Source organism: Scyliorhinus canicula, chromosome 15 (assembly GCF_902713615.1).
Source record: "Scyliorhinus canicula chromosome 15, sScyCan1.1, whole genome shotgun sequence".
Lineage (NCBI taxonomy): Eukaryota > Metazoa > Chordata > Chondrichthyes > Carcharhiniformes > Scyliorhinidae > Scyliorhinus > Scyliorhinus canicula.
Window position 1 is genome coordinate 63,133,058 of NC_052160.1, and position 12,107 is coordinate 63,145,164.

General features: G+C 46.6%; 1 protein-coding gene across 2 annotated transcripts in view; it reads left to right on the forward strand.

The window, feature by feature from the left end:
• narfl (nuclear prelamin A recognition factor-like) overlaps positions 1-4,351 on the forward strand; it is a 31,460-nt gene extending 27,109 nt beyond the window's left edge. For both annotated transcript variants that reach the window (XM_038820080.1, XM_038820081.1), the window contains exons 10-11: positions 693-850; positions 2,440-4,351. In XM_038820080.1, coding sequence (XP_038676008.1) covers positions 693-850; positions 2,440-2,678 — 397 coding nt within the window. In that variant the 3' untranslated portion in view covers positions 2,679-4,351. The remainder of the gene's footprint in view (positions 1-692; positions 851-2,439) is intronic.
• Positions 4,352-12,107: the final 7,756 nt, after the last annotated feature.

Sequence of the window (12,107 nt, forward strand, 5' to 3'; positions counted from 1 at the left end):
TCTTGTGTTTACAACGTAGGAGCAGAAGTAGACCACACGGCCCTTTGAGCCTGTACTGCCATTCAATAAGATCATGGCTGATCTGTTTGAGTTGAGTTTCAGATTCCCTATCTACCCCCAATAACCTTTTGATTCCCATGTCCAACAAGAATTTATCTACCTTGACCTTTTTTAAACATATTCAGTGACCCCGCTTCCCCCACTTTCTGAGGCAGAGTTCCAAAGTCTCTCAATCCTCTGAAAGAAAACAATTCTCCTCATCTCTGTCATAAAAGGGTGACCCCTAATTTTAAAATAGTGTACCCTAGTTCCAGACTCTCCCATAAGAGGTAACCTCTTAACCTCTTAACCTGCAAAGATTGTCCTGTAACAGTGAAGTCTAAGGTGAGAGCAAGGACCATAAAAGATTGGAGAAATTTTGTGCTGTAAAGAAAAATCACATTACATTCAAAAGTACCCCACCTACCTGATCTTTAACTGTTGAGGAAAACATGTATATTTGAGCATATTTCAAACTAACCAACAATTGCTGGACCTTTTGCCTAACAGTTGGTAATTTTGCAGAAATCGCCCTGCTCCCGTCTCTTCAGAGCACCTGGAAGAATTGAGTACCTTTAGAATATGTTTTGCCATCTTGGCATTGGATTTTTTGTATAACTGTTTATTGGGAAAATAATCTTTTCTTTCTGTAGGAATAAAGATTTCCAGGAAGTAATGTTGGAACGGGATGGGAGGATTCTGCTCCGCTTTGCACTAGCCTACGGATTTAGGAATATTCAAAACCTAGTGCAGAAGTTGAAACGTGGAAAGTTGACCTATGATTACGTGGAAGTGATGGCTTGTCCTTCAGGTAAAACTTTACGGAAACTTTTTTGGAAGGAAGAGATGCAAAGTAAGGTGCAGTATGAGAAATGCTTGCTGTGTTGGAAAAATAAACAATTTTTGTCACTTAAGTCTATAGGAGATTTATTTTGAAATGCAATATACTGTTCGGTTGATGTCTTGTACTCTCAGGATTTCTTTCTGTGCATTTTCATATCCTCTAAGATTTTTGATCTTCTGAGTTTTTTTCCCTCCAAACCACTGATCGAATTTTCCATGACATGGCACACAAGGAACTGGGTCCAGCTGGGTTAGAAAGTGGGCAGCTACTGGGCGGCATGGTAGCCCATTGGTTAGCACTGTTGCTTCATAGCACCATGGACCTGGGTTCGATTCCTGGCTTGGGTCACTGTCTGTGCAGAGTCTGCACGTTCTCCCCGTGCCTGCTTGGATTTCCTCTGGGCGCGCCGTTTCCTCCCGCATTCGAAAGATGTGCACGTTAGGCGGATTGGCCATGCTAAATTGCCCTCCGTGTCCAACAAAGTTAGCTTGGGTTACTGGGTTATCGGGATATGGTGGAGGTGTGGGCTTAAGTAGGGTGCTCTTTCCAAGGGCTGGTACAGACTCAATAGGCCGAATGGTCTCCTTCTGCACTGTAAATTCTATGATTCTATGAAATCAATTGTCATATTAAAGTCATACATTCTATCCTTGCTTTCATATTTCTGATATTAATTCCTGATATCCACATTATAGTTAAAACTGCTTGTGTAAAATTGTTGTGCTGTAATTATGCAGTACTACCGGGGGCAATTTGCAATGGCCAGTTTCTATTCTAAATGTGGACATTGGAATTTGTATGGGCAAAAGTTGACAGGAAGTGAAGTTTTATATATTTTAGTAACTGTTCCAGCAGGAACAAGACCCACACGCTCACTGGCCCACCATGGAAACACAGGAATTTTTCAATGTACAAGAAGTGTGTAGGTGGGCAGCACGGTAGCACAAGTGAGTATCACTGTGGCTTCACAGCGCCAGGTTCGATTCCCCGCTAGGTCACTAGCTGTGTGAAGTCTGCACGTTCTCCCCGTGTCTACGTGGGTTTCCTCCGGGTGCTCCGGTTTCCTCCCACAGTCCAAAGATGTGCAGGTTAGGTTGATTGGCCATGCTAAATTGCCCTTAGTGTCCAAAAAGGTTAGGAGGGGTTATTGGGTTACGGGGATAGGGTGGAAGTGAGGGCTTCAGTGGGTCGGTGCAGACTCGATGGGCTGAATGGCCTCCTGCACTGTATGTTCTAAGTGTGTACATGTAAGATTATTAGTTATAGATTAGTTTTATTAATATTTCTATAAAAATTAACACTTTCAGCAGATTCCTATCAGCAATGCCATTTTTAGTTTTGGGGCATGGTTTTTAATTGACCAATCAGACCAGGTACAACTATACAACAGTTGACATTTAAACTTGAATGTAATTATCTGAAAATCAATCCAAAGGTTAAAAATAATGCCCAAGGATTCAGTTCTGATCCTTAAAATATATTTCAGAGCTTGATTAAATGTACTAATTTCCCCTGACAATCAATTACTAGTTCATCGGATCTCTTGCTGCCTGCAGGTTGTCTCAATGGTGGTGGCCAAATACGAACAGAAGGATCTGAATCCAGTAAGGATTTGTTGCAGCAAGTTGAGGAACTTTATGCAAGTGTGACGGTCCAGGCACCAGAAGCCAATGAATCCATTAAGAAGCTCTATGAGCAGTGGTTTGGAGATGCTGACAGCAAAACTCTGAAAATGCTGCACACACAGTACCACGCTGTGGAGAAAATGAATAATGCCTTGAACATTAAATGGTAGGGATATTGAAAACATCAGAATCTGTACTGGAAGCACATACTGGGCATTAACAAGATCTGCTATGGAACCTTTGTTGCAAAAGGCACATTGATTAATTGTTTTTGTTTTGGAGCCTTAATATGTTGAAGGAATAGACTTACAATTTGCGATAAATGTTCAGTGTGCAATGTGAACTGACTTCCTGCCAGTCATAAGTGGAAGGAAAATAAGTATGCCTCGAAGGCTCACTATAATCAGGAGCAGGACAATCTGATGCCCCTTCTGATTTAACCCCTCTTCCCACACACACCCTCCCCCACTTTTAAACCTCAAGTAAGTTACAAGGAGGAGGAAATATTTCTGAAGTATTCTGCCACTGAAGTAAATTAAACAGTTTTCTGCACTAGGCTGATTCTTCACTTCACCAAGTGGGAATAGGCTGATGACGTGATAAATTGTCAGCACTGGTACCTTTGTTTCTATGACTTCTTCAGCTCCTGCTGTTTAGGTGGCGGTCTGAAACACTTGCCTCCAGAAACAAGCAGGAGTCAATTGGCCTATGTAAATGTCACTCGGACCCTCGTGCAATTTTAGTCTAATTTTACGAAAGTCCACTCGAAGGTTTAAAGTTGATCTTTGTTGGTCAGGGGGAGCATTAGGCCTCCTGGCCACACAGATTAAAATGTCCAGCTTTCTGCCCTCCGATTTTCAGCCCTCTGGGTGAGCTACTCATCTGACACACCAGAGGAAATGGTCACCTGAAAAATCAATGGCGGTTTCCATTTCCTTTCCCCTCTTCTGACATGCAGGCAGAATGTTGAGACAGTGTCCATCGGCAAGCAGATCCATTGAAAATGTAGATCTGCTTGTTTTCTGGTACTGGATCACAGTCAGAGAGAGACCTTGCTGGAAAGATTCTGTGTCAACTGCCACTACCTGAGGTATCCCTGCACCTATCTTGACAATAAGCCAGTGCCTTAATGTTGATCACAGTGGACAGGTTGTGAGCAAATTCTTTAAAGTATTAGAATTGTCTTGGGAAACATTTCTTCATGTTAATCACGACCGATTTTGTAAATGATGTGGAGATGCCGGCGTTGGACTGGGGTGAGCACAGTAAGAAGTCTTACAACACCAGGTTAAAGTCCAACAGGTTTGTTTCAAACACTAGCTTTCGGTGCTCCGAAAGATAGTGTTTGAAACAAACCTGTTGATCATTTGCAAAATCAGGTTAAAGTCCAAGATTCAGCATATGCAGTTATTCTAATAAATTCATATTCTTAAAAACATTGACTGCAGCCTTGGATAAAGAGGGTGACAATTGTTCTGGTATTTATTCCCCATTTTCAATCTAGCCTGTGGAATTACATGAATAAACTACATTTTTAATGGCGTCTGTTGTGAGAGGAGGGAAAGGAAAATGTTGCTGAAAGGGGACTTTTAAAACGGGAAAAATGCAAATGTGTGTTTCTAATTCTGATTTATTTTACAAATTGCTACATATTTGATTTGTGTACAAACCTGTGAAAGGTGGTGTGCAGTGTGCCAGTCAGGAATACATTATGTAACTCTAAATGATAAATGTAATTATTTTTCAACATTCAAAAGAAAGTGTACAATTTATTTAATTATTCTACATGGTTTAAAAAGTGCACAATACTTATTAAAGCTGCATCAAATTATTAAACCAGAAACAGACTAAATTTTATTATGGAATTAAATAGACAGTTAAAGTATAACTGTTTACAGAGCCTGACATTCTTAACATCTCCCTTGGTCTTTGGAGACGAACAGTCCATCTCCCCTTGACATTCAATGGTATTACCATTGCTGAATCCCCCACCATCAACATTCTGGAGGTTACCGTTGACCAGAAACTGTACTGGACCAGGAAATTGGAAACCCACACAGATATGGGGAAAACGTGCAGATTCCACACACACTGACCCAAGCCAGGAATCGAAGCTGGGTCCCTGGCGCATTTAAATGTGGTCATGATCCCGTTGACAGCTCAGGTACCAGAGATAGTCTAGAGCTCAGTACCAGAGATAGTGGTGTCCATGGAGGCGGAGAAGACATTTGACCGTGTGGAGTGGCAGTACCTGTTTTGCAATCCTGGGAAGGTTCGGGTTTGGTCCCAAGTTTGTGGCATGGATGCGCCTGTTATATGTGGCACTGGTGGAGACCAACAATGTGTGTTCCCAAAACTTTGAAATGTGCAGGGGTGTCTGCCCTCGCCGTTGTTTTGCAGTAGCAATAGAGCGTCTGGCAATAGCTCTTAGGGGATTGACAGATGGCGAGGGATTGAGAGGGGACGAAGGGACCATCTGGTGTCGCGATTTGAGGACGACCTACTATTGTATGTGTCGGACCTTCTGGAGAGCTTGGAGAGGGTTATGGGCCTGTTGGGGAAGTTCGAGACATTCTCGGGATTTAAGCTAAACGTAGGGGAAAGTGACGTGTTCCCGGTGAATGAGTTGGGTCGGTAAGCCAACCTAGGGGGGTTACCATTCAAGATGGCCAGAGACGGGTTTAGATACCTGGGGATTCAGGTAGTGATGGAATGGGCGTTGCTACATAAATGGAATCTAACAAAGCTGGTGGAGGAGGTCAGGGAGGATCTGAAGAGTTGGGACAAGCTGCACTTGACTCTCACAGGGAGGGTCCAAGTGGTGAAGATGAACATTTTGCCGAGGTTCCTGTTTATATTCCAGACACTTCCGATCTTTGTACCAAAGGCCTTCTTTCAAAAACTGGATAAGATTATCTCAGACTTTGTATGGGCAGGGAAGAGGACACTGTGACAGAGGCAGAAGGAAGGTTGGCATTGTCGAACCTGCTGCATTAGTACTGGGTGGTGAATGTGGACAAGGTGAGGTGGTGGTGGGAAGGAAAGGGGCAGAATGGGTTAGGATGAAGGAAGAATCCTGTAGGGGATCCAGCTTGAGGTCTGTGGTGATTGTGGCATTGCAAATGGTACCAAGGAAATACGCGGAGAGCCCGGTGGTGCAGTCCAAAGTAAAAGTCTGGAACCAGCTGAGGAGGTGTTTTAGGACAGAAGGGATGTCGGTGTTGGCACCATTGTGCGAAAACCACGGTTTCGAACCGGGGAAGGGGGTGGGGATAGAGGGTATGTATAGGAAGTGGAGTGAAGTGGGGCTGGTTAGGGTGAGAGATCTGTACTGGAAGAGGGGTTTGCCAGTATGGAGGAACTGAAGTAACTACGGGTGGAGTTCCTGACAGGAAGTGAGTTTAGGTACCTGCAGGTAAGGGACTTCACGCGGAAGCTTTGGAAAAGGTTCCCCAGGTTACTGAGGTACACCCTGTTGGAGCGACTGTTGCTTCCAGATGTGGAAGGGGAGGACAGGATTGGAGACGCTTATTGGTGGCTGGGAGAGCAGGGAAGTGAGCAGTGGTGAAGATCGAGGAAAATGGGAGGGGAAGCTGGGAGGAGGTGAGATAAATTGGTGAGTGTGGAGTGAGGTGCTACGAAGGGTAAATGCGAATTTCTCGTGCGCAAGAATGAGCCTGATACAGTTCAAGCTGATACTCAGGGTATATCAGACTCAGCAAGAATGAGTGGGTTCTTCCAGGGGGTAGCAGATGGGTGTGAGATGTTTTAGCGGGGACCAGTGAATCATGCACATATGTTCTGGGGCTGCGAAACGTTGGAGAGATTCTGGGCAGGAGTGTTCATGGCGCTAGCAAGGGTAGTGGGGGAAGGAGGTTGAGCCGGACCCTTTGGTGGCGATATTGGAGAAGCTGGAGCTGATGGAGGGGAGGAAGGCTGGTGCTGTGGCCTTCGTCTCTCTCTGACTGCCCATCGAATAATTCTGTTGAAGTGGCAGTCAGCAACGCTACCGTGGATGGTGCCTGGCTGGGTGACATCAATTTCTCCATCTGGAAAAGATCAAATACGAATTCAGGGGTTCAGCGGAGGGCTTTGTGGCAAGCTGGGGGATGTTTGAGGGGTTGTTCATCATGGAGGGGTGGGGGGGGGGGAAAGAGGGGGATGAAAAAGGGGAAACATTTGTACAAACTACAGTTGTGTGTGTGTTGGGGAGTTTGCTCCCCGAATTGTTTATGTTTTGTAACGTTTATAAAAATTTGGAATAAAATACATTTTTTTAAAAGGAGTGTGATGAAGCATTCTCCCCTTCCCGGGATGAGTGCAGCTCCCAACAAACTCATGAAGCTCAACACAATCCAGGATAAAGCAGCTCACTTGATTGGCACATTGCTCAGCACCACTTCCTCCAGCACCAATGTCCACTGTATCTACACGATGCACAGCAGCAACTCAGTAAAGCTACTCTGACAGCATCTTCCAAACATGTGACCTCTACCATCTAGAAGGATAGTAAGAAGTCTTACAACACCAGATTAAAGTCCAACAGGTTTATTTGAAATCACTAGCTTTCGGAGCACTGCTACTTCCTCAGGTGAATGAAGAGGTAGGTTCCGGAAACATTTATATAGACAAAGTCAAAGATGCAAGACGATACTTTGAATGCGAGCATTTGCAGGTAATTAAGTCTTTACAGAGCCAGAGAGAGGGGTAACCCCAGGTTAAAGAGGTGTGAATTATCTCAAACCAGGACAGTTGGCAGGATTTCGCAAGCCCGTGCCAGATTTGGGGGGGGGGGGGGGGGGGGGGGGGGGGGTGAGAATGTAATGCAACATTAATCCAAGGTCCTGGTTGAGGCCATACTCATGGAACTTGGCTATCAGTTTATGCTCAGCGATCCTACACCACCCGCTTCTGCTTTGCCCAGCACAGGACCTTCTCTTTCACACTGTACCTGCAAAAACACAGCGTCCGTACACTTGGCGGCTCACTCTCCTTTGGTACAGGCCTCCACGACCGATGAGCCCGATCCAGTTCATATCAGGAGGGATCATCCCCCTCCCCCAATAGCTTCGCCAACATCGTGGCAAAATACTCAGTCGGCCTCCGGCCTTCCACTCCTTGGGAAGACCCACAATCCTCAGATTCTGTCGCCTGGATCTGTTTTCCAAGTCGTCCATTTTGGCTCGCAGACCCTTGTTGATCTCTGTCACCAGCCGCATCTCCTTCCCCATCGAGGTAAGTTGATCACTGTGCTGCAATAATGTCTCTTCCACTTCCTTCAGTGCCTCACCTTGCTCCCGCACCTCCGCCACTGTGCTCAGTACCGCCGCCCTCACCGGGGCAATCGCCTCCTCCACCAGCACTTTCAATGCCGCCCCCATCTCCTTCCTCATCGTCTCCATAAGTTTCGTGAACTGCCTTTCGAGTTCCACGGCCATCACCTTAGTTATTTATTCAGCCGTGAGCAATGCGGCCTCCCCTGGTGCCCCAGCCTCCACTTTTCTTGCCGTCCCCGCGGTGACCTTTCCACTCCCCGACGGACTTTCAGCTGCTCTTTTCATGGCCGTTTTTAACTTATTTTTGACATTTCCCTTCACTGTGCCTTCTCCCTGCTTTTGCCGCCTTTGTTGCCCTGAGGGCCGGACGTTAAACCCCAAAAATGCCGTTCCCGAACGGGATCCCTCCAATGTGCGGCTGTCTCCCGCCCGCCATCAACGGAAGTCACCTCTTAGATTTTAACCTTGTGTTGTAAGACTTCTAACTGTGCTCACCCCAGTCCAACGCCGGCAACTCCATGTCACATCTAGAAGGATAACCATGATGTGGAGATGCAAGCGTTGAACTGGGGAGGGCACAGTAAAAAGTCTTACAACTCTTCTGGTGGCAGCCATGGAGTAAACGGTCGTACATTCAGCAGCTCTCGCTCTTAGTGTTTTTTTTAATGGTGTTTAAGCCGGATTTTTCAGACAATTTCTCAACATAAGTTGATCGAAGGGAGAGGAAAAGGAGGTGACCCTCGATTTATGGAATCGTGTCCAAATAAGAGTCGAAAAAGAAGAAATCAAAAGATGAGTGAAAGCAAGAATCAGAGGTCATTGAGCTCAATGGTAATGCGACAAAGCGTGTCCATGCCAGCTCAATGGTCGATGGAGCAATGGGTTGAGTACCTGGATGAGAAGTTCGCCCGGCATTGCAAGGAGTGTACAGAAGATGTAACCCAGATGATAGCCTCGATTAAGGAGGTGGTTGACCAGGTGGAGGAGAAAATGACAACCCAGGGCAGGAGATTCTGAAGTTGCAGGAGCTGGCGACTGAACGAGAGGAGGAGTCCACTGCGATGGCTTTGGAAATGAGCATACTACAGGGCAACCAGAAACAACTGCTGGATAAAGTGGAAGACTTGGAGAACCGGTCTCGCAGGCAAAATATCCGAATCATCGGGCTGCCAGAGGAGAAGGATGGATCAGATGCAGGAGCGTATGTGGGGAAGATGTTGCAGGAGATGGTCGGGGCTGATGTGTTTGACTAGCCGCTGGAGGTGGACCGAGCGCCCAGGGTGCTCATACGTAAGCCCCAGGACCATGAGCCCCTGAGGGCCATGGTGGTGATGCTACATCGATTCCTTGACAAGGAGCGTATCGTGAAGTGGGCCAGGCAGACGAAACAGTACACGTGGGAAGGATCAGAGATCCAGGTGTACCAAGACTGGGGGCCAGAACTCTCAAAGAGGAGAGCAAGTTTCAACAAACTTAAGGCGGCCCTGTTTGAGAAAGACATTAAATTTGGACCGTTATACCCGGCGCGTCTTTGGGTGATCTACAAGAACCGGGAGCCGTACTTTAATTCTCCGGAAGAGGTGGTTACTTTCATGAAAGAATAATCTGGCTTAAGGACTCTTAAATTCTGACCGTAGTGTGCTGAGTTTGAGGGAAGGGATGGAGTGGTGGGGAGGAGAGAAAAATGGTTCTGTGTTCTGCTTTGTCTTGTTTAAAATTTCAGTCTTTTAATTCTGTGAGTGAAGTTGCGATGTTCCGGAAGAAAAGCTTTTGGGTGTTTTATTTTTAAAAAATATTTTTCTCTCTTTTCTTTTCTCTTGTCTTGTGTAATTTGCTTTTGTTTTATTCTCTGAAACAAAGATGGTTGATTCTTGCATGCATAATTTTGATTAAGCTGCTTGAAGCTTCTTCTATTGTGTTTGATTCTCATTGAAGGTGATGTGACTGATGAGAATCGGTCAAAGGGGGAGGGGTAGAACCTGGCAATCTGGTGCAATGACTTTTGAACTCAAACTATGGTGGTCTGAGTTTGGGGGAAGGGACAGGGTGGCGGAAGGTGAGAAAAATAGTTCTCTGTTTTGCTATATCTTGTTTAAAATTTCGGTCTTTTAATTCTGTGAGTTAAGTTGCAAAGTTTGGGAAGAAAAGGGTTTTGGTGTTTTTTTTATCTTCCCTCGCTTCTCGTGTAATTTGATTTTTGAGTTATTGCTTCATGTTCTGGATCACAGAGGGAAGAACTTTTAAGATGCGATGGGGTGTTTTAGTTTCTGCAAGAAGGGTGGTTGATTTTTGCATGCATAATTTCGCTTAAGCTGCTTGAAGCTTTTTCTTTTGTGTTGGATTTTGTTTGAAGGTGATGGGACTGATAAGAATTGGTTAAAGGGAGAGGGGTTTGCCTCATTGCCTGCGCGTTGGGGAATGGTATGTTTGCTTTTTGGGATTGTTGTTACTGTGTTGAGTGCTCATGTTATTGCTAGGTGTGATCAAATCTGGCAGTTGGCAGGTTTTTTGATGCCAGAGGGTGGGAGATGCTGAGCTAGCTGGATAGCTGGTTCACGGGAGCAAAGTAGGGGGAGAGCTGAGGAAAGACGAAGTGGAGGGGAGGGCGGGAGGAGGGTACTGCTGATTGGAAGGGACAGTTAGGAGACTGGAGATGGAGATCTGATGGCAGTCGCTGCCGAGGGGCGGTTCAAGTGAAGTGCGGAATACGGGCTAGGAGCTGGCCTGGGAAAGGTCTTGGTTGACCGACAGGGGAGGGGGGGCAAAAGCCCCCACCCCCCCGACCAGACTGGTTACATGGAATGAACGTGGACTGCACGGGCCAGTTAAGGGACCTCGTGTGTTCGCACACCTGAAACAGTTAAAAGCGGACGTGGCAATGTTACAGGAGACACACTTGAAGCTGGGAGACCAAATTAGATTAAAGAAGGGATGGATCGGGCAAGTGTTTCATTCAGGACTGGACTTTAAACAAGGGGGGTGGCTATCCTGATTAACAAAAGGCTGACATTCGAGGTGGGAAGGATAGAGGCAGACCCGGGAGGCAGATTTATTATGGTTAGCGGGAAGTTAGAGGGAATGGCAGTGGTGCTGGTGAATATATATGTCCCAAACTGGGATGATGTTGCGTTTGTCAGGAAGGTGCTGGGAAAGATCCCAGACCTTGACTTGCACCAGCTGATCATGGGGGGTGACTTTAATACGGTCCTGGACCCGAGATTGAACCGGTCGAGTGTTAGATCAGGGAAACTATCAGCAATGGCAAAGGAACTGTGGGGGCTCATGGAGCGCTTGGGAGGGGTGGATCCATGGAGATTTGAGAGACCAAGGAGCAGGGAATATTCATTCTACTCCCATGTACATAAGGCGTAGTCCAGGATAGATTTTTTTTGTGCTCGATAAAACACTGTTAGCAGGGGCTGAGGACACTGAGTACTCGGCAACTGAGGTCTCAGATCATGCACTGGATAGACCTACGGGCAGGCACGGGAATGCCCCAGCGCCCACAGTGGAGACTAGATACAGGGCTGTTAGCGGGTGAGGAGACCCGTGAGAGAGGCCATTCCCGTACCAGCCTCCCCGGACAGGCGCCGGAATGTGGCGTCTAGGGGCTTTTCACAGTAACTTCATTGAAGCCTACTCGTGACAATAAGCGATTTTCATTTCATTCATTTCATTCGGGGATACATAAAGAGCAATGGCATGGGAGAGACTGCAGCTGGGGTGGTCTGGAGGCACAAAGCGATCATTAGAGGGTCATGTATATCGATTTGAGCCCACAGGGATAAAACTGAGCAGTCGGAGCTGGACAGGTTGGTAGGAGAAATTTTATAAGTGGACAGGAGATATTCAAAGTCTCCAAGTAAGGAGCTCCTGAAGGAGCGTCAGAGACTTCAAATGGAGTTTGGGTTCCTTTCCACAGGAAAGGCGGAGGGTCAGCGGAGGAGGGTAAAAGGGGCAATACATGAACATGGGGAGAAAGCTAGCAAGATGCTGGCACAGCAGCTGAGGAAACAGGAGACAGTGAGACAAAGAGGGAAAATAAAGGATTTGAGGGGGAAGACGGTGATGGATCCGGGGGCGGTGAATGAAGAGTTCCGGGACTTTTATAGCCAGCTATACGAGTTAGAACCCCCGGTTGGGGAGGAGGACATGAATCAATTCCTGGGGAAGCTAGAGTTCCCGAAGGTAAATGAGGAGCTGGTAGAGGCCCTGCGGGGCTCGATTGGGCCTGGGAAGATGATAGAGGGACTGGGGGTGATGCAATCGGGAAAAGCCCCGGGACCTGATGGGTTCCCAGTGGAAGTTCTCTGGGTTACTGGG